This window comes from Thunnus maccoyii, chromosome 13 (assembly GCF_910596095.1).
Source record: "Thunnus maccoyii chromosome 13, fThuMac1.1, whole genome shotgun sequence".
NCBI classification, from domain to species: Eukaryota; Metazoa; Chordata; class Actinopteri; order Scombriformes; family Scombridae; genus Thunnus; species Thunnus maccoyii.
Genome location: NC_056545.1, coordinates 5,521,341 through 5,545,541, shown reverse-complemented (window position 1 = coordinate 5,545,541; position 24,201 = coordinate 5,521,341). Strand labels below are relative to the sequence as shown.

The 24,201-nt window shown below is 37.6% G+C and overlaps 1 protein-coding gene across 2 annotated transcripts in view; it reads left to right on the top strand.

The window, feature by feature from the left end:
• Positions 1-24,201, top strand: part of doc2b (double C2-like domains, beta) — a 147,749-nt gene that overhangs the window by 87,333 nt on the left and 36,215 nt on the right. For both annotated transcript variants that reach the window (XR_006099486.1, XM_042430135.1), the window contains exons 3-4: positions 10,502-10,576; positions 23,831-23,940. Coding sequence is in view for 1 of the 2 variants with exons in the window: in XM_042430135.1 (XP_042286069.1) it covers positions 10,502-10,576; positions 23,831-23,940 (185 nt within the window). In the remaining variant the exon portion in view is untranslated. The remainder of the gene's footprint in view (positions 1-10,501; positions 10,577-23,830; positions 23,941-24,201) is intronic.

The following is a 24,201-nucleotide window of genomic DNA, read 5'->3' as shown; positions in this document are numbered from 1 at the left end:
ATTTACATTTTGTCATTTGTCAGCAGCTTTTATCCAAAACGACTTACAAGCTAGCCAAGACAGTCAAGCGTTAGAGGACAGTGACTCCCAAAGAGCCGTCATACAAACTCTCAGGTAGCTGACCAGGTACAAGTGCAATGAGAAAGAGTGGTAGGCAGAAGGTATTGTTTTAATAAAAATATACATATATATATAAGACAAGATACTGTATATACGGTATACACTGTATTATACAGTATACTGTTTGGGCAGTCTGTACACAAGAAATGAATGTAAATTACCATTTTGTTGTAGAGGAAATGATGCAAGATGTTGATCAAACTACAACTTTGGAAAGCTTTCTATTATTAGTTTAAAATTTTCCAGCTACATATATGTGCATTGCATTGTGGAACAACAGTGTCCATCAACAACATACAAAAAAATCATACAAATTTAGAATGCACTGACTTCTTTGAGTACATTTAATTTCAATGCTTCTCCTGTATGAACAAACTAGGCCCTATACTCTTTAAAATCTTTAAATACTCTTTAAATACTGTTTAAATCAGTATGTGGTATAGAAATAGGTAACAAAAATGGTGTAAACCTGGAATATATGTAGTGTTAGTAATGTACATTAGAATATAAAATATAGTAAAAGAAATGGGATTCTTCTCTACACTGAAAACACAGCATGTCTTGCAGCTGCACTCTAGTTTATTGATGCTAATATCTGTAGAGAAACTGGAGTCTTTGCCTGATCTCTAACAGCTATCTTCCTTTGTGGTGGTTGTCACTGCCAAATGTCAGCTCTTGCTCTTTTTATATGGACAGACACCAAATCATTTAATGTTTTGTATTGTTGAATTTGTCTTCCACTGTTTCACTGTGAGAAATAAAAATAAAAGCATGCAGCAGCATCAGCAGCACAATGACAAACACGTTACCCCCTACTAGCTGTTAAAATGCTAGTTTGGATCGTCTCCCTTGCGATAAAAATCACAAATCAACCTCTCTGCTGTGTTTTTCCACCAAATAAATGACACATTATTGATGACATGACTGCCATTGAAACTATTGTGTCCCAGTGTGACCCTGTGACTCAACCGCCCACCTCCACCCCTCTCCTCCGTAAGCCTCTCGATCATCAGTGTTGACATTCATTGGTCATGAATGGGACCCATCTGCTGGCTCTCCATATTGCCTACTTCCATCACTCCAGACTTACATCAACTAGCCTTGACCTGAGCACCTCCACTGATCCCAGGTGGCCCCTGAAGCGTTAATCCTTTCTTTAACATGACTGCGGGTCAGCTCCCTCTGGATGAGATCAATGCTCCATCTCATCCCTGTTATCTGCTGCTCCTGGTGATTGATGCCTCCGCCACCTGCGTACTACAAGACCAGTCAGATATGGTAATGAAGACGTATGCCCTAGCCAATGAAGAGGCTGATAGCACTGTGGAAAAAAGGCACCCGTGTGGGACATGCGGCTTAGAAAATAAAAATAAGCAGTATTTGCTCAAAATAAGGCTTCATATATAAAGAGGATATCAGCTTATCGATTCATATTATGCCATTGAAAGAGCAGAAGTATAAAGAATATAAAATACATACTAAAAACTAAAAAAAACACACAGAAATAAGTGATCAAAACTGTATGAATAATATCTAAACACACACATCGTATTGTTATGGTGCTGACATTGCTGTTGTCAACAATACTGGATTTTCTTACAGTGCTTGCTTACAAATGTTCCCGATATTCTTCAAGGTTAAAGATACACTGTTGACGTTTCTAAACTCAGTGCAGTTCACAGTTAACATTCAACAAAAACTGTGGGAAAGTCAAGGTTTTGTATATAGTGTAAGAAGTGTATCTAACATAATTAACATAAAATGTGGACCACTAAATATGAAACCTACAGTTTGTTGTATATGTTAGCACTAAAGGTGAGCAGTAGAAGTGTTCAGTTTGTATGAATGAATCTCTAACTCAGAATCTTAATCATTGATTAACAAACTGGATCAGTAGCCTTTAGCAGTGGGGCTCCCTCACTGGTAAAGCTCAGTATGTTACATCCTCCTTAAAAACCTATTAAAAGACAGCAAAAGTCATAGAATTAATCATGATGTTATAACTCTGTTGCACAAAAAAGAAAAAATCCAGTTTATTATGACATTATTTGCAGATTTTATTCATTTCTATTGGTTATAACATTCTACTCAACAAACTAATTGCTGAGATCTCTGAACATGGCAAGACACCGCAGTGGTTAAATGATTAGACAGCTTGCAAACAAGCTAACTTTAGAACCACTAAAGTAAGCTTCTGAGCCACTTTATTTGGAGGTAAAACTAATAGCGAGTACACCTGACATTTCAGTAATCCATCATTGCAACTTCAGCAAGTACATCTGGTCATGAGTGAACCAATAAGTGGATCTGTAAACTGTGATGGATATTTACAACGACTTTATTAACAATAATATAACTTGACCCATCTGACTTCTTTGTGACAGTGTTGCATTTCAAAACACTGGTAAGCACAACAATATTCTTACCAATGGGATTGTTGGCCAAAACTATGAAAATACAAAGTGTAATAAACCAGAACTAACTTTTAACCATATAAATAATGTGTCTGTTGACATAATTTTGGACTGAACTGAATGAAACAGTTTGAAATAGCAACAGATTGCAGATACGCAATTTATTTAAAATCTAAGACATTTTTAAACTGTGATACCATCACCTACTACTGTGCATCTGAACCTTAATGCAATCACTCAGAAAAGAAATGAACTACAGTATCAGTCAGTGACTTCAAAAGCTGTAGAAAAAACTCTAGTTAGTACTAGATAGTAGGGATGTGCAGAAAGCCCAGTATTTGTATCTGTATCTGTATTTGTTGAGGCAGCAAAATTATTTGTATCTGTATTTGTATTCAAATTAAAGTAGAAATAAGCTTAAAAGTCCTTTTTTGTTTTTATTACACTTTTAATTTTAGAGAATTAAAGTGTTACGATAAGTGTTCATGAATAAGCTACCTTACAAAGGAGGTCCCCACATCAGGTCTTGAACTGGAGTCTCCCAGATAATAGACAACTGCGCTGACTACTGAACTAAAAGTTTACTCATCGCCTCATGCAGACAGACCTCTACCTATTTATACACCCATAACACAGAGACAGCACGCCGTGTAACGTGTAGAGAGGAACTTCAAAGGCAATTATTGCTTTGCACTTTTCATTTATCGCCTATTTTTTACAACCTAACTTTGTGGAAAGGAGAAGGGGAACAACAGGTTATGGAGAGTCCCTTTGGAGCACTTTGCTTGTGTCAGTAGCTCAGCTTTATCTCTGGGGAACACCCCCAACAAATAACTTTTAAAATATTTGTATGAAACAAATATTTGTATAAAACCCACTATTTGTGCTTTACCGAATAATGTATTTGTATTCGGGCACACCCCCACTAGTTAGTTATGAGTTGTAATTATTTGGTAAAGTCTACATTTAGATGCATGTTTGAGCTGAAATATTTCTCTAACAAAATTATTTCCAGCAGTTTATATGCTTGTGGTTTCAGTGAAAATCCTCTTTTTGTGTATATTTTGGTGCTTTCAATTCAACTCCAGCTCCAGCCCAACATCACCACACATGCCAAGCCCCACTACACCCCTCACTTTCCCTGAAAGACGACAAGGATGCTCATAATTCCCAAAAGAGAGCTCATCTTCACAGCATTTAAAGGCTGTTATTCAAAGGAACTGCAATGAATGAGTGCGTGTGAGTTGGGAGGTGTGTAGACACACTGATGCATGTTACCCATCTGCCTTTCACAGTGGTCATTTTTCTCCAACCCTCAGTAATTATGATCAACTGAGTATTCACAGTGTGCTCATGCAATCAGCAGCATGATGCATGTGTCTGTTCATCCCAATCCAACCCAACATAATGTACCTCCATTTAAGTGATATCTCAGGTTTTTGCTCAAGGCAACAATAGAGGTAGATGAAGGAAGCACATTAACCTCTCAAATCAATTCTCATGGTGCCATCTCAATGATTTCATTGTGTGGAAAACACATTCAAAATGTACGGCTAAATATTAGCAAGAAATGTAACATTTCAGCACCCAGAGGTGCATATAATTGCAGAAAATGAAAATCAGTGAGCAAAGAGTTGCAGGAGGGGGTTAAATTATTAGAGGCATGTTAAGCTTTGAGCTGGTTTATATTCTTTTTTCTTTTTTTTTGCACATAGAAGAAAAATCAGTGTTTGTATTTCAGCTCAAGCATGTTATATATAGCTGAATATTTTCTGTGTTAAGTTCACTGGGGCTGATCCTTCGAGAAAATAAAAGGCAAGAGAGACTAAAGGGTCACGGCTGGCACAGAGATTGGGGTTGCAAAGTGAATGTTGACTGTGTTGTATCGCCTTATTTTCATAAGGCGCTGCAGATGGCAGAATACCTCTGCCTCTCAGCTTTGCCTCACTTTTCCTGTTAAGCTTTAAGGTGAGTGAGACAGCAGGGACACCCTGGTCTCAGTCATTTGGTTTGTGTCTGTACTGTGCCACAAAACACAATGTTTCATCTTAAAGATGGACAGAAAAGCAACATTCGAATCTTTCAAAGTGAGATATAAATTCCCAGCAGCTTGCTTCAACCCTCTGGCAACTCACGACTTTGCCATCAAAACAAATTTCGATAGACACAGCTTGTTTTTCTTTTATCTCTGACAGAAAAGTCATGAATTTACCACTGCTTCCTCATGACACAAACAAATAAATGCCTTTGGCAGTATTTTAATGCACATTTAATGATCATAAAAGAAAGACACCAAAACAATCTATTTAAATTGTTATAATATCCTTTTTGCAATACTAAAGAAAATCTGGTGATTTCATGCAGTCTTTCTCATTCATACAAGTGGTGTTAAATATATATTGACTACTATCTACTATGTAAATTTAATTTCTCCTCCCTAGATGGCTTGTTAACTAAAATGTGTGCTGTAACAACAGTAAACTAACTGTGTGTGAGCTGTTGAAAACATTTAGATGAGCATTTACTGGCAATGACTGTTGATGACTAAATAATGGTCACTGGTGATTATGGTTAATAACTATCGCTAATGCCACATTAGCTGGAACACAAGGGCTTGATTTCCCCAGTTTTACTGTTTCAGTTTGATTTAATGTGTTGATGGGCTCAGCTTTATGTTTTTGTGCCTATAGGTGCCTTGTGGATTTTTCTTGTAAACAAAGTTTCTGTTTACCTGCAGTGTATCACATTGTGTGAATCCTTGAGGCCTGACAAAAAAGTTTGAAACCTGCATCGTTAACATCCACTTTACAAGCTTGCTGTCTTCACTACCTCTGCTGGTGCATTGCTCCTTTTCTTGGCACATTACGAGCACCTGTAGCTCAGTGGAGTAATGTGAAACCAATGGCAGGAATGTACTATATTGCATCACTTTTATGCTTGTGCTAATGCACATGCATGCAGCGCAAAGAGTTTGTGCTTCTTTGTACACTGCGTAATGTGAGCACACACAAAACTAACTTAACACTGCAACCCAGTGAATGCTGTTATCACCAAAATGAATCAACTTCTGTGAGGTTTGTACAAGTCCTCCACAATCTGGCCAAGATCCAACTTCTTTGCTCTTTGGTTTGTACTCCAAATTGTTTGTACTCCATTCTCTTTTGAGCACCTGTAGCCTTTTGAATGAATTCCATTCAGTTTTACATTCATGAATGTACCTTTAGGCTCCTGGTGGGTCAGTGTGTTTGAGGCTCCGCAGGTGGTTCATTAAATTGGCGATTAATTAAGTTAAGGTACTAGATATGCAACCTTTGTTCTCTATGCTGAGGGTGTCATAATGATAACCTTAACAATAACACCCCCAGGAGGTCCCAGGCCCCTTGCACAGTGGTCACACCACATTACTATCAAATAACTGTTTTCACAAGACACCATCCTGCGTCTCTCTCTCATTCTCTTTTTCATCCTGCTAACTCTCTTGCACAGGTGACATCATAGATCGGTGAAGGTAGAAAAATGACACAGTACCAGATGAGTGACGACAAAATCCTAGAAGGAGAGGAGATGTCCTGTCCAATCAGAGCACAAACAAATGAAATCCTATTGAAGTGATAGTCTACTGTACTGTAGACATATTTGTCTCTGCAACAGACCTAAATGAAATCAAAAAGACCCAAAGAAAGTATGACTCATCTATTTGGTATACCCTCTGAAACAGGTTTGATTGTCTGTTTTTTATCTAGTTCTAATCTAGTTCGTTCAGTCTGGACTCTGAGTGTCCCTGAGATGTCAGAGAGATAAGAATATCTGACACTGCATATATGCTATTGAAATGTGGACATGTTTATGAGAGTCAGCTTAAGAAATTAGTGTCACTTGTTCTATTTTATGCAGACAGGATCTCAAGCAGTAGTGTTGCCTTATTAGAGACACAGTTGAGTGTGTCATTTTGCTGCGAGTAATTCCTGCTGAGTGCTGGGCTTTGAGCTGAGCTCCTCTATTAAGCCTGATAATTGTGGGTGTATAGATGTCATATTTGTTTTGCTCTTCCCTTATTGATCCATTAAAGAAAGAACCTTAAAGACAGGGAACAATTAAAATAATGGAGCTACTATATGCTGATAATAAAGAATTTTCTTTTCTTCATGATGGCTGTTCTCAGAGATTTGAAATTTTAATTATTTGCCAGATGAGAAATGAAAGCTTTGTATTGCAAGATAATAAAGCCACGGCTTTTTAAGCCTTATTATCCTTTATTCCATGCACTGACACATAATATGAGTTAGAAAAACAACAGAATTAGTGCCCCAAACCTATGTGTACATTCATGTGACAGAACCCCATGCTTGTAGTAATTATGCAGCAAAGGAGGAAATCAGGTGATGTTATTATACATTGACAGACGGGTCAACAACACATCTGATTTTAACACGAGAGATTGCTGATTATTTCTACCTTGAAAGGCAGTGCGTTGAGATGGCAAAGAACTGACATCTGTTGACATCAGCTGACAGTGTGAGGCTGAGAATGGGCTGAGTGTCACATTTCATCAACTGTGTGTTATTTTTTATTTTAGTGTGTAAGCAAAAAAAAAAAAAAAAAAAAAAAAATTGTAACTGTGACAACAAAGGTTTCCCAACCTTAAATATCTCTTATAGATATGTTTAAGACATTAAAAACAATTCCTGCTTTAAGTAATAATTTGTGTTTAATATGTTTTTTCCACATAACTAAAGCTAAATTAAGTTTGTTGTTAAAATGGCATCTACTCCCTCCCTCACTGTAAAGTTCAGAATCTGTGAATTTGCAATTATTTTTTATTTCAAAAGTTTAACTGCTGGACACAAGATGTCTCCTACTTCATTGAAAAGTCCATTCTCAGTGCAAGTACTCATTTTAACCCAAACCATCATCTTCCTCTATACCTAGGTAGACCTTAAAGTCCTCCTCCACTAAAAAATACGTTCTTCTTCTTGTTACTCCAGTTGGATGTTTGACCTTCACTGTGCAGAATGATGTATGTGCAGAGTTGGCCACTAGAAGACTGTTTTCACATCCATCTGCTGAAAGTGGAAAGTTTCTCTGTGCTCATTGAAAATCCAATTTTAAGGGGAGGGGCCTATGACCAGGATTTGTGACATCACAACTAGTTTGGAAGCCAATCCTGGTCCAATGATCAACTTACGCAAGTGTGATGTGGAAACTTGAAGCCTCCAGTGTGCATACACTGATAATGTAATTTTAGGGATTTTAACAAGATTTTTGTGAAAAAAACATATCAGACACAAATTATTATTCAAATTAGAGTATTTTATACACATCTTAAAACATGTCTTTAACTGTAATGTTATTTTTCTAAAAAGTGATTCGTAACAGTTTTGGAAGGCAAATACATCATTCTGCAAATAACTGCCAATAGGGGCATCAGATCAGAAAATGTGTGTCATGCTGGAGTGCATGAACCAACAACATATTTTATTCTTTAATTTGGAGGACTTGCTGATATTTTGTAATTCAGGATGTGTAATTTTCCTTTGTGTGATGCAGGAGTGTGCAGATTAGCCCATCCTGCCCTCCCACCTTCCTTCAGTTCACTTCCCCTTTGCTTTACATATTCCGCATATGTCATCTAAACGGCTCTACAGCCACTGGCGTACACTCCCACATTCACACTCACACAGACTCTCCTCTATGTTTTGTATAGTGTCCGTTCTTTACAGCTTCTTTTTGTGATATCTTTGTTGTGTTTCTGTTGACTAAATAGAGATAAAAACAATTAAAGCCTCCGTACATAAAGATAGAGGCTGATTTTCCTGTTTCCTCAATTTCTGAGAGTGTTACTTGACAGCGTTGATAAAATAATGACCAAAAATACTCATCAATGGACGCTGATCCAATTTAAGCTTTTATCTCAAAAGGAGTTGGCAACCTGAATAATCTTGATACCACATGAGGTCAAAGAGAAGCCAACAAAACCTTTAAGTGCAGCAGCCTGTGCTTCATGGGTAGATATTTTGAGTGAGCTGAGGGTTTGTTTCAATTCTTCTGTTTATTCCCTCTGTGATTCACTCTGCAAACCCCTTCAGGTCCTTTCACCTCACTCAGTGTGCACCCACATGGTGTTGTTTTATTTGGTCTTTGTATGAGTAACCTTTACATCCTGTTCCTTCTATGGGTCTCATTGATTTACTCCTCAAAGGAATGTAAAACCTCCTTCTTCTTAAGTCGATTCCACCGCTCCTGATATTTTATAAATCTCATAAAAGTATGTGACATACTGAGATGCTCTTCGTTGGTGTCATTCACATACAAATGTCCGGTGCAAAATAAAACTTAAAGAGGACATAAAATCCAGGTCTATATTTTTTATCCTGGGGCTCTACTTGAATTTCTTTGCATTATTTATAGTTAAAAAAAAACGGATTTATCTTACATTGGCCCTTTATACAGGCTGTCTTTCTAAGAGCCTCCACACGATGAGCGGACTCTGTTCTGATTGACCAGCTTCTGGAAACTTCAGCATCAGCTCCAGAGGCTACGAAAACAAACAGTAGTTGTAGGATTTGACTTATTTTTCTTTCCTTGAAATATAAACTTTTCAAATACATACATGTTTGAGCCAAAATCCAATCCAAACTATGCAAGTAGACAACGTGAACAACTTATAGAACAACCTTAACAACAAAGGCTAAGGCACGGACATCGCTGAGCAAGTAGAGGTCACTTTGCAAATGGAGCGCTCAGAGCAGCCCGAAGCCCTGGCATTTGACTGTCAGGGAGCATTTTTACATATGTTCACCTCACGTTTTGGAACTTTGATCATGTTTAACAGAGACATACGACATCATAACAGTATGTAAATGACAGAAAATCGCAAAAAGCATGATATGTCATCTTTCACATGTGTGAAAACATCAATGTAATTTAAGTGGGGGCTATAAGGACATTTGGTTCTCATGTTAATGATGTCTTCATGTTATCTTTTATATAACTTTTAAGAATAACGATGTTTGCAGAATCATCAATCATACTCTGTCCAACACTTTGGTCCAGTTCTCCTGAAGATGATTTGTAGTTATTGTGATGACCCCATGACCACCAGGTCAAAATTACCCTTTGACCAACATTTTGGTTCATGAGAGCATATCTTGAACTATTAGACAAATTAATGTAATTAAAAAGTTTGTTTTGGGGCCAGTTTTGCATCCCTAGACACCAGGGCAGGATATCTCAACAGATTTCCAGATTTTAATTAGGGTTCAAGATTCAGTGTTATTGTCATTATACAATGCAGGATTGTGCAATGAAATGCAGTTGTAGCCCCCTCCATGCTACACACAGAAAATGTGTTAACAAATATTAAAATATTTTAAATTAGAATTGCATAAAACAATAAAACTGGCAAAAACATGGTAAAAGTATAAAAAAGTAATACTAAAGGAAGATATTTAGAGGAAAGAGGTAAAACTATATTGTAGGATGTAGTTATAAAGTTTGAGGGAGCTACTGGCCAGTGCATCAACACACACTGACATCTTCTTCACATGTTCTTTAATTATTATTTTTTTACATCAATATCAAGCTAAAATTCTCATACCTTCTTAACGTGCAGATTGCCATGAAATGTACTGAGCACATTATAATCCACAGATGATGAACCCTTTCCATTTGACACTCCATGAGTTTTCCTTTTTCACAACTCTCAGAACAAATTGTCACTGGCAGATTTTACATTTATATATGTGGATATTTGTGGTTTCAGAGGACGAATCATGATGTATCTGGTGACCCCCTGACCTCATGGGGTGTAGTTAACATGACTGCCTCTAGAGGATGCTAGTGGGGGGGTATAATGTTTCTTGTTGCAGGAACCATGTTTGGCTGTATTTTTAGAACAAAACTAACACTCTTGAATGAAGCTATTTATCTTCATGATTTCTGACTGATTCTCTGTGTTTCTTCTCCAGGGGCTCAAGCCAATGGACCACAATGGGCTTTCAGACCCTTATGTCAAGTTGCACCTACTGCCTGGCGCCAGCAAGGTACAGAATATACTGTAGCATGTTAATTAATCATAAATCTGGATTACCTGACTTTCTTTGATGTTTTTTAATCTGTTCATAAAGAGAAATGTAAAAATTTGTGGTTTAAAGGCAGTCACACACTGTAAAGTCTTTTTGAAGACTTTTTTGTTTGTTTTCAAAAGCCCTTTTGTCAATTTGAACAGAACCAGGCTAGCTGTTTCTACCTGCCTCCAGTCTTTATGTTAAGCCAGGCTGACTGCATCCTGACTCCACCTGCACATAATGCACAGACATGAGAATGATATCAATCTCATTTTGAGAAAGAAAACAGATAAATATCCCAAAATGTTGAACTAATCCTTTAAGTCATGATCTCATGATCACTATAATACAAAACAATACATCAAAAGCTAACAAGAACAGGAAGTTGTTAAGGGCACAAAGTAAAATTGAGCAATAAGGACCACTCTCTGCTTCCAAAGATTTCAAGGATATGGCTGCTGATTTTCTATATTTTTCTTATTGTCAACAATTCCCATGTGTAGACCCAAACCAACAATGAACTGATCTACTTACAAGTACTTTGTGTGTATCCAAAGCCTGATAAATCTTATTCCTGTTTGCTGTTTGTCCACAAATGATTGAAAACATGTCACTGAGCAACACTGCTGCACTGGGTGACATTTTCCTTCACCCCAAAAAGTCTGGTCACATTAGTTTGTTCAGAAACTCCAAAAACTAATAGCAGTGTTAATGGTTTCAGTCTCCGGAGAGTAGTTCTGTGTAAGGTAGACGCCACTGAGCATGTGCGGGAATGTGGCTCCATTTACAGAACTTCACTAGCTTGTTGTGCTACATATCACTACCTACTGACTTTGTACTAATGTTCTTTATAATGTAGTCAATGTAGTCAAGGAATAAGATATATCTGGCTTTGGATACACACACAATACTTGCAATAAGAAAAATATAGAAATATATAGAAAAGCCTTATCCTTTAAACACAATATAGAAACAAAGTTCTCCTTGGTCCATTTTCAGTCTGTCAAGGATATTCTTTATATGAGCTTTGATCGGTCAACAAAGTTAGAAGTCCAAGTGTTCAGGAATACACATATTTCGTACTGAGGCCGTCTTGTGGTTTTCTCAGCCTTGTGAATAGATCCAGATGAGGTGAAGACTGAAAATCTATATCATGATTAGGGGAGAACCACAGTGAGGGTATGTCAGCGTGAAGCTGCATCAATGTAAACAACATTAACTGACTGACCTAATGTACCAGCTTAGCAGCAATGTGCCTCACTTGCAAAGACGTTTCCTCTTATCATCATGCTGTGAGCCCAGCTTTGGTCCTCTCAGTGTCACAAGTGGACGCACTAGAAGAGACATAAATTAAGACTTATTGTATAAGAGCCATTAAAGCTCTCATGGGTTTCCACATGTCAGACACACATCACTGCTTTTCAGCCAATATGACGCACACATATTGTATGAATCAAAGATGGACATGCATCTAAAATTCAACTGGCATAATGACTCACTGGTTGTTGTGTAAAGAAAAGAGAATGAATTCTTTAATTTGTGCCTGTCAGTGGGCTTTGAGGTTGATTTAATCCTTTCATTAACTCCTCAAATCTAATATGAGTACATTCCACAAAAGCAGCTTATTTAAAGCTAAAGCTTTGTGATTATCCATCTAAAGGACTCACATCTCCTTTTCTTCTAATCTAATGCTTTTTTCAAACTCATCTCATTTGTTTTTAGGATCTGAACCTTGTAATTGTTTAATACCTGCTCTTGCCATTGAACTTCATCTTTGACTTTAGACCACTGTTACGTCTGACAGATATGTGAAACGGTTATGACTAATCATTTGTAAATATGTGATTTACTTACTTCTAATTGGTCATTCTTGAATGACATTCCAAGAAAACTCAGCAGTGCATTTACTGTAAAATTACAGGGAAAACACAACTAAGCGTATTAAATTGTGTGCAATAACAAAGCCAGACTGTCCATGTTGAATCATAATCTAAGCCTCTTAGCTACTCATAGCAACAGAGGCTTGATGAATTGAAACTGAGCCGGAGGTAAAGAGACAATGACGCACAGCAATGACTGAATAATAAGGAAATTAAACAAACAATGATGGCTTCACACAAACAATGGAGACAAAACAAAATTGAAGACTAAAGGTCTACAGCCATGAGGCCATAAAGCTATAGACACCAAAAGACAAAATTATTGGATGGATGAAAAATGTAATAAAAATACTTTACTATTCTTAGATTGTCACCACTAGTGGAGCAAAAAATGTAATGCTTGGTTATTGCTGATAATGAGAGGGTTTGTCCTGTTTGCAGTGGTTATTTAGAACCTCATAGATTCAGCTCCCCATAGATTATTCGGTCTCAGCTGTACTTCGTTAGCTTGAGCTGTATTTCGGCTCAGCTCTGTTATTAGCTGAATGCTAACGTCTGTAGCATCTAACTTTTTGGCAAAGAGCAATTTGCAGATACTTATCATTTGTTTCTAACTATTTTCAGTTTTTATAATCTATCATGACTTGTTCTTATTACAAGGTGAAATTTCTTTTGCAAAGACCTACGGGATAAAATGTGAAAGTTGTTAAAAGATCATGATAAAGACAAACAGCATTTTTATAACAAACCTTGTAGCTGACTCTACAAACATTTTTAGTTAAGTCTCAATATAATTTATTATTGTTTGCTATTTGGAAACACTCCTTAGCAATTCTTCCTCAGTCTTTAATCATAGCACAAGCAGTAGCCTTCAGCCATTGGTCAAGCTCACAAAGGGCTGCTCTGCTCATTACACCACATACATCAATGTAATACCGTCACAGTACACATATACAATAATAGAGGAGATGCATGCGAAAGCTGTTTTTCCACAATAATGTGAATACAGCTTAAAACTGACATGCTAACATGCTAACATGCTTACAGTTCACATGTTACCATGTATGTTAACAGCTACTGGAACAGTTGTAGATGCTACGTAAAGAGGCAAAGTAAGGACAAAGTTTTCAGGATTCAGTTCATCCTCTGGAGACTGTGGATGTCTCTATTAAAATTTTTCAGCGATGTATCCAATAGTTACTGAGATATTTCTGCGCCAAAGTTAGACTGACGGATGAAGGGAGGGATGCTAACTAGCAGCTAAAAGAAAAAAGGTGTACTAGCCCTGAAAAGTATGAGAAATACTGCAACAACCTTTTTTATTTCTCACAAATTTTTCACCTGATGAACAATAAAACACATTTGCACTTTAATACCTGTTATAAATGATACTGATAATATGATAATGGTGTTTTCTGTCACTGCAATGTGCTGCAGACTACGTGACTGAGGCTGAGAAAGTCTGCAATGATTGCAAACCTGTTGATTTCATACTTAGATTTACGGATTAACAGACACAGAAATTCTGATAAACTGGCTTCGCACTGTGAATACATTAATATAACTGAGAGGTACATCATGACAGTCTCTGTATTACATCTCACTCAGTCAAGGCTGAAGAGATTCTGGATCTCTGAACTAGTCTGAACTGATAAGTCTAATGAATTAAATGAGTCAGATCTCTGCAGGCAGATGGAAACAGTCATCATGTCCACCATGCATATGCCATCCTTTATTGGTGTCTACTGTACGCTCAGCCAGACAATGTGCTGTGACTTTTATTGTCCGCCCTATGCACAGAACATGGTAAATAACATTTTCAGTCTTTTCGTATCTAACTGGAATAAATCAGTGACGCATGCCGCATGTATGCAGACACTGATGGTGCTTCATGGTGACACAACTTGTTTTTCTTCTTTTTTTTTTTTTTTTTTTTTTAAACATGGCCTAATTAAGCAGAATACAAAGATAGAGTTGTGATTATTAGCATGAGAATGTGCAATTAGCCATTCAGAGAGTGGAAAAGCCCGGGGCCTGATGAGTGTAATGAAACAGTAGCATAATAATTGTCACAAGACACACACACACACACAGCACATGGAATAGGCCCATAAAACAAATCAACATTCTGTCTGCTGTTGGTCTGAATCGGACAGCTCCTTTCCTTTAATCACCGCAGTTAAAGGTAAAAATCCACCGACCGTAGATATAATTTGTGATAAATCAATTCACTAATGACAAGATTGATGCACCCAGAGGACGATGCAAATTGATTAATCCTTGCAGGATGAAGGGGTGTAAAAAAATCAATGATGCAATGCTGTTTTATTGAAGGTATTATTACTGAAAGACTTCCCACAAACTTATGTTTACACACTAAAGAACTGTAAAAGCTCTGCATTTAGCTGTCTGAATTTAGAAAATGTTTGTGAGCTGTCTGTTCTGCGGAGATAAACATGAGGAAATAGTGTCGCTTAGAAGAATGTGTTGAAAATACCATGTACACATACTAGAAATATGGCATAAAGGATTTCAAAGTAAATGACACATAACTATGTCAGTGGTGAATCATCACCTTGTTTTTCCTAATTGGATTTTTTTTTAATTTAATTTCTCTCAAAATAATTGTTATTGTCCTCACAATTTTAAGTATGGCTCCTGACAGGATTAACTCTGAATTCATTATAATTTTTATTGTTATGATTCATTCATTGTTTTAGAATGATTGAATCACATTTAATTATTCTATAGTAAATGGCACAAAATCTTTTTTCCAAAAACATTCAGTTGAATTAGAACATGCAATGAATGAATGAATGAATGAATGAATGAATGAATATGTTACATTTCGACATCAGAAATGTAAAAATGACTATTTGTCGTTTTAGGGGGAGTTATGTGCTGGAACAATTTCTGTCAATTTCAAACGGCAGTCAGGTGTAGTGACTGTTCGTCACATTTAGGTCCAGGTTTGATACCATCGTGCCTGTACAGAGCTCAAAAACCAAAACTGTGCTTACTGCCTGAGATTCTGCACATATAAATACTGGAACGATGGATATACTGTTGTCCGTCAAGAAATAACTCCAGCACATGAAAACAAGACAAAAATTATTGTTTTACATTTCTGTTTGTGTACAAATGAAACAAATGAGCTCCAAGCTGTCAATTAGTGAGCTTTGGACCTGTTATTAGGTGTATTTTTTCACATCGGATAGGCTAGGCTGTGCTGTACCTCATAACACACAGACATGAGAGAGAGAAAATAAGAGTATTTGCCGTGGCTTTAATTATTGGGCTCAAACAAGATGCAAATTAAAGTCAGACCCACTACACACCGCACTGGTACTAAATATTGACTTAATTCATTTCTTCAAAGGCTGAAAGGTTAAGCTGCACAATTTATACAGTATTGTATCTATAACATTATTTGGTTTGGCCCAGCTGCTTCTGCTGCTACCAGCTTTCTATCCCATCCCTGCTGATAAAATTACAGACTTTAATCTATCTGTGAATGGATGTCATGGCGTCCAAGTCAACTCTTCTTAAAAAAGACTGATTTTAAATGCAGTTTCCTAGTCGATTTAAATGTACTTGTTAAGGCCTCCTCCCACCTTGATTTAAAACGGTGATAATTTGAGGGCAAATTAAGTTTATTCCAATAGAATTGCTGCAATTTACTTGCTTTATTTACCCTATTAAATAACTTTAATTGAACGATTGTAATTGTAAGTAGTCACTAAGTCACAACTTTCAGCTCCACCTCTCTCACGTGGACGAGTGAATGTCTTGTTGTGGTTTGACCACCGCTTAAAACTTCCTGAACACAATTATTTTTAGTGTCTCCGATGAACAACTTTGCACTTCAGGAAAAACCCTGATTTCTGGTACTTACTCGACTTAGTTTGTCATTCACATAGTGCTGCATCTTTTCCCCTTGATTGGTTTGAGTTTATGTGAGGGGTTTTCATTTCTTTATGTGTTCTGCTATCAATGCTAATGCCAACTATCCAGCACCATTCAGCTAAACTTAGAGACTAGTCGAATGAGCATTTATATGACAATTATCATGGATTATTTGACTGATAAGTGAAATAAAACTCTCCACAAGGGTATGTTGCTTCTAGGAGCTGTCTCCTGTCTCACTAGGAGACCTCACAACAAGATGCCGTCACCTTCTCCCTACTCTGATATTCTCTCCGCTTGCTCTGAAAATAATCATTAGGCTCGGTCTAAGAGCCTCATTAAGGCCCACTAAAGAGGTCATAAGTTCTGCATGCACTCTAATCAGAAGTGAAGTTTCACGCTCTGCTGCAAAGCCAGATCACAGTTTCATCTCCTTTGAGTCCACAATCAAACACAATGAAATGCCTGTAATTATTCCAGATTAAACTGTCGATTACTGACAGGGATTAAATATTGTGTAATGATGATGATGTTTTCACAGGACCGCAGGGTGATTAACTGGTGCAGCTGACAAAATTGTAGGACTCATAGCTAAAGCAAATATTTAAAGCTGGGATAATAGTTGGGATAATATTGCACTGCTAAAATAGTAATAACTCAATTGCATGTCATGATGCTGATAAAAAGGAAACACTGACAGGAGCCACACACTCTGTGGCTGATGAAATAATAAAACTGTATTTCCCTGCTTGACTTGATTGTTTTAAAGACCAAACATTTGGAATACAAGAATCAATTTAGGGAGAATGAAATTGAATCTTCAAGAGCAAGACTTCAACATTGTTTGTTGCATATTGTATTTTGCATTATGTAATACACCTAATAAAAGCAGTGTTTGACGGGGTAAGAATAAAACAGAATCAGTGCTAAAATTTGATTGTATAAGCACTTGCATGCACAGAGAGACCAAACAGCTCTCAGTTTTTTTTTAGATTACCTTGAAATGAAGTCTGTGACTTTTGATATTTGGCAAATGAATAGCTACATGTCCAAAACTAGTATTCCAATCATACCATTGAAGGTAGAGTAGCAAAGGTGATTGACTGACTTTGTAAACTCTGTCTGGTTATTATGTCATCTATCCAGCAATGCCAGCAATACCACAGTATAAAAATATACTGGATATACAGATATACTATACAGTGCATTTAAAAAGTATCCACTCCTCTAGGAATTTTACATGTTTTATTGTTTTACAACATGGAATCAAGGGGGTTTAATGTGGCTTTTTTTTTACACCAATCAACAAAAATTTATCTAAATTAATTACAAATGTGAAATACATCATCTGTTTTACTCATAAAATCTTTTAACTACAGCTGAGAAATAAATGTAGTGCTGAGAAATAACATGTGAGCACCTGAGCTTTATTCTATGTGGCCTTTGCAGAAACTAAAATCTGCTCCTGCTTACCAACACACTGTATGTGACATCACGTTCATACATACAGACTCAAGCACTGGAGATACAACACAATGCCATTCATTGTGAAATGAAATTTGAAAAATTTGAAAAATATGCTGGTACCACTCACCACTACTCAAAGATTCAAAAGCGATGCTATGCAGGGAAGTTGAGAATGGTCCGACTTTATGTGAATGTGGAAGCTACAACCAGTAACACAATAACAATCCTCACTCCTGTCAACTACGTAAATGTACTTCAAATAAACTCATGATAGCTTCCCAATTTTCTACGGTATAACTTTAGTTATATATTTAGTACAAGTAGCTGTGATTTGATTAAGAACAAATGATTTTCTTCATACAAACAGTCTTTTTGGAGTTTGTTTCTTGTAAATTCTATGGAAGACCAATACTGAAGAAAAATAGACTGAGGTGCCTTTTTAAAGGTGCAGTGTGTAGAATTTAGTGGCATCTAGTGGAACTTGGCAGAAATACAAGTATGTTTTCATTATTGTATAACCGCCTGAAAATAAGAATTGTTGTGTTTTCATTTCCTTAGAATGAGCCCTTTATATCTAAATAGGGAGCGGGTCCTCTTCCATGGAGCTCACCATGTTGCACCGCCATGTTTCTACAGTAGCACAGAACGGACAAACCAAACACTGGCTCTAGAGAGGGTCTTTTTGCGTTTTTTGCAAGTTTTGCAGCCACCGTCGGTTCTCCTACATGCTTGGAAGGGGAGGGTGAGGTGAGGGGTATTCAAGTGGTTGCAATCTGCAACGTCACCACTAGATGCCACTAAATTCTACACAATGGTCCTTTAAGTTATGATCTACTGCAAGTGCTGAGTCTTTCATTTTTATGATTTGGTGTGAAGGTTGCACAAAAACTGAGCTTCAGCCAAAACAGGCTGTTTTTACTTTCTACTAACAAATAACACAGATAATAACAATATTAAGAAGATGCAGCTGTTAAACAACTTTGAAACAACAGTTGTGGCCTAGTTAAATTAAAGATTTTTGAGCAGAGCCTGGTGTGATTAAAATCAGAGAAATGAACGATTTAATATGACAGCTCAATGATTCCCCCTCCTACACAAGTCTGTGTTTCAGCCCTGCTACCTCTCTCCTCTCTCCCTATCTCCTTTGGGTATGGGAGACTTTTAAATTAAAACTAGTTAGAGCAGAGACCCAGAGGTCCATGCAAAAATACAGCAATAATCATTTTGAGAGCGTGGCTTTTTAGCCTGTGCAGCTGAAAAGACTTGTGACACCGGTTGCTCATCCGTAGCGCTGCCCTCCATCTGTGAGCAGGTGGTAGTGGTGAATTATCTCCCCTTTAATGCATGCTGATCACACGTGCAGAAGAGGAATCTCTACTGCTGCTTTATCTATTTAATTCACTGCTTTCATCTCCCTAGTTAAATCCAGCAGCCTTGACATTATGTCACTTCAAGGATCTGAACCATTCAAGGATTTGTAAACCTTACGTGGTACATCATACCTTCAGATCGAGCTGCTTCATTATGATTTATTGACATCCCTGCCCACAACTCAACTGTCATCTGACTACATTGTACATTCAGCTGATCACTTCTGCTTTTGCCATCCTGCCAACAATCCACTTAGTAACTGCCAAGCAGAGTATTTGATATCAGCAAGATGCCCCCCCCCCCCCCCCAAAAGTTAGGAACACTTTGACCTTCATGGTGGATGGGCACAACGCTTTAGACAATGATGAAGTAGCTAAATGGGCAGGTACACATATCATATATTGGCTTTTTTTAGAAAATAGATTTAAATGCAAAACACAACATCTATTACAAGTCAGTGTTCTCTGCTACTTGTGTTGAATTTACACAGGAAAAATATTTTAATATTTACCACAGCAATACTGTTCAGTAATTGGGTTGTGCAGGGATCTGTTTTTCCTCTCTATGTACAGTATTATGCATACATAGTATGTAGCTTCTGTATGTAACTGAGTTGGAGTGAGAAATCACTTCCTTGGGAGTGAAATTGGCCTGTGGAAGAGATATGTATTTGCACACAAATTACACATGGTGCTTCTGCTTCAGTGGTCAATTTGACTATATGCACAGAAATTCCCTCATTCACCGAGGATGTGTAAATCATCTTAGTTTATTTGTTCAGTTGTACATTATTGCCAATCTGTGCATGAACAATTCATGGTTTACTCAAGTTTGCTCCTCACATGGTCTGAAACAGGTGTGTACTATATCCAGCGACTGAAAACGTGATTGCTGTTAATCGACTGTGGAACCGCTTCTAAACAAACTAACATGCCCAAAACTCTTCGTGGCAAAGATATATTTCAGTCAGTCAGCGGTGTGGCTCATTGACATGTTTTTTATAGTTTGACACGTTGAGATGGTGGGGGTGGGAGGAATTTGGACTCGGACATTAGTATTTCTAAAATCCTGGCTAAGCCCCTGATTTTGTCTGATCACCAGTTTTCAGAAAATGAGGAAGGACAGTAAGACAGATGATAAAGTTCCCCTGACAAATTTGAACTGGGGGCACTGGAATTACATGATATGCTTTTTAGGCCCTCAGGCAATGAGCACAACCAACCTAAATGAACTCTAATACAGCATAATGACTGGATACCACTAATATGTTCAGTGTCCACTGCACTACAATTACTCAAGACAAGACTGAAAACCTGGAAAGAAATGAAAGGAATGGAAAGCACACAAGATTTACATTTAATCACTTAATTAAATTATGAAATAAAAATGTTATTTGAATTTTTATACAAAATCTGGTTCAGCCTTAAAAGCATAATTTCACTGTGTTTGTGTGTGTGTGTATGTGTGTGTGTGTGTGTGTGTGTGTGTGCATGTGTGTCGGTGTTCAACACACTTCCTGTGGGAAGCAAACACTGATTGAGGGAGAAACAATCAGCGAGAGGCGTATTACGTGGAACCCTGCCATCAGAATTGCAAATAATCACACCAGCCAATTGATTAAATCCAACAGAATCACATGTCCTCATCCGTGACTCACAACACAGTATCATCGTCCTCATCTTGTCATGTTCAGCCGCGTTCTCAGAGGAATTCCCTGCACAATATTCCGCTGATAAAGCTGTGGCGCCTGTCACAGTGATTTTCATCACCTCGCTAGATTGTAATGGATGCAACTCTGAAAAAGTAGAAGTCAGTGAAAATGCTATGTAACAGTGGCGTCTGTTTTGATATCTATTGATGCAATTCTTGCTAATCAGTCACTCACTGACTTTTTGTCACAATATCCATCTGGAGAGTGCAGACTGACTTATTGGGTCGTGACTCACTTCTGTGATGCTCAAAATTATACTTCCACTCTTTGTTTTATTGGTTTTGACAAGATTGGATCTATGTGTATTCGTTCCGAACCATCACGGTATGGACGGCACGGTTCTCTGCATGCAGTCGAATGAAGAATATGCTCCGTGGCCCAAACAATCACTGTCAAAACAGTTTAATGATCCACCTACTCCTACATGCAGATCAATGATTCTAGTGTGCGAATTCTAGCCGGAACATTTTGGCAGTGCACCACTTAGCTGTAGAACGCTCATGCTTAGCCAAGGTAGCCTGGTTACCGTGGTTACCCTGCCGTCAGAAAGACAAACGAGAGACCCGTGACACTGACACTGACTGATTGCAATATTATTATTAAAATATGCGCTGTTATCTTCATATTTAGACGATACTGTGTCTCCCCGTCCCCCCCTCCCCTCTCTGTGACGGTTGGCTTTTCACTCCTCTTTTGAGTGAAGCCGTTCAGAACAATTATAAAAACATTCGATTTCTGATGTGGTCAGACAGCACGTCATTAGAACCAGTTCTGAGAGAGAAAAATGTAGTTAAAAAGTATGAAAGTAAAAGTAGTGGTTTGGTCCCTCTGACTGATTTTCTCTTTTAATTTAAACAGGAAGTCCTTTGAGATTGAAATCTCTTTTCCGAGGGAGACCGAGACAGCACAGCAGTTACAGTTTAAGTAGAAATAAAACACAAGAGATAGGGAACACATAGATGAAACACACAAGAAGACTAAATCCAGCTCAAACAAGCCAGCTGCAATTATCAGTTACATGGACTTTTGACAACTTTATATGTTATTATATATGTTATAAATATATATTTATTATTATAGATGACATCATTAGATTATTAATACTGAAGCATCAGTGTGTAAGCAGCATGTTACTGTTGTAGCTGCTGGAGGTGGAGCTAGTTTGAACCATTTTATATACAGTTAGACCATAAATCATCATAAAACAGCTGTCAAGAAACGGAAAGCTTGTTTTACTTTTCCACTGCAGCACAACTGAACTGTATCAGTAATAGTTTTGGCCAATGAGCCATTGCTGAATGTTTACATTTTTCAAAAAATGAAAGACCAAAATGTTATTTTTCTAAATTTCTTTTTTTTTGTACTGTACTGAAATTGTACAGAGGTACATACTGAACTGTGACTTTTGTGTACCATTACACCCCTAACACTTCACAAACACTTTTCCTTTAGCTTCAACTTACATTTCTTTTTGAGGTTCTCCAAATCAATATTGGTGTAGGTTTTAGTCTGACACATTGTGTACAACCCAGTTTCCTAAAAGTTATGTTCATACACGACTAAATTGCACCAGAAAATACATTTTGCTAGAAACATAATGTTGGCTGAATTATGTTTTCTCTCAACATAATGGGAAAATGTTGTTAAAGGTGACATATGTGTTGGTTGGTTTGTCAACTCATTGATCTCCGTATTCCCAGGAGGAGTTCTGCTCGGGTTTAAAACTGAGACCAGAAACCAGCTTGTACGCTTATCTTTAAAGGGGACATATCATGCTTTTTGTGATTTTCTTATACTGTTATTATGTTGGATTTCTATGTTAAACATGGTCAAAGTTCCAAAACTTGAGGTGAACGTGCGTAAAATGCTCCCTGAAAGACAAAAGTGCCACCTTTTCCATAGTCTTTGTTGCCATGGTTATTCCATGGGTTGTTCATGTTGTCCACTTGCATATTTCGCTTTGGATTCGGGCTCGCACATACACGGATGTATTTGAGAAGTTTCCATTTTGAGTAAAGAACATGAAAAAGGTGTGAAATCCCACTGCTGTAGTTTGTTACATAGCCTCTGGATTCTGGGGCAACTTGTCGGAAGCAACCAATCAGAACAGAGTGGTCTGGTTGGGAGGGGGGCCTTAAAGAGACAGGAGCTAAAACAGCCTTTTTCAGACAGAGGCTGAACTGAGGGACTGTATAAAGAGTCAGTATAAGATAAATAAGGGGTTAATCATGCAAAGATATTCCACTAGAGCCCCAGAATATAAATGTAGACCTGAAAATGTGCATGATCTCCCTCCACCTCTCCCCTCTTTTTGATAAATATGACTTATTTTGTATTGATTTTCCAGAATTTTTTAGGTTTCTATTGTGCTCTATGGATCTTAAGATTAATTACTCATCTCATTTTCTGTATTTATTTAATGAAGGTTTTGAATCCTGGTTGTTGCAGCCTGTGGTTCAAATATAAATATGTTGTTTTTTGTCATATTGTGAATTTAAGGCCTGACTGAAACAGCTTTCAGCAACACAAAACTGAGCTCATTGTAACTATCTTTTAACTTCAGTGTGTTCAACACACTGGACTCTTTTTCATTCACTGCCTGCATGGATTTGATTATGCCTGCCTCTTCATGTAAATGCCATCTGCTGTTTGCATTTCATTCCCGACAGTGTTCAATATGCAGCAGTGAGCTCATGTTTGCATGCGTGCCACAAGATATCAATGCATTGACAAATTTTCACTGGAGCGGGGAGTCTTTGTACATTTTCAAGGATGTTTGTATAATTCTGGCAGCATGTCAATGAAACTGACACTTGAGAGATGTGCTCCCTGGAGCTGTAGTCCATCATGATGTTCAATTCTGTTCAATAGCCAACTTCTCCGTTTGTCTTTCAGGCCAATAAACTTAGAACCAAGACCCTGCACAACACACTCAACCCTGTCTGGAGCGAGACCCTGACCTACTACGGAATCACTGATGAGGATATGGTCCGCAAAACACTCAGGTACTCTTAACTTTGTGCCCTTCATTGAAGAGGAAGACATGAGGCATGGAGGAAGGTAATGATAGGGGAAGCAGAAACAACTGAAGGACTGATAGAAAAGGAAGCAGAAAAGACAATGGTTGAAGAGGAAAGAACAATGGAGGGAAATGAGATTAATGGAGGGAGAGGAAAAGAAAGAAAAGAAGAAAAGGACGGAGGACGTTAAATGAAGAGTGGAAAGGAAGGAAAGAAATTAGTAGGATGCAAATGAGAGAGAATGAA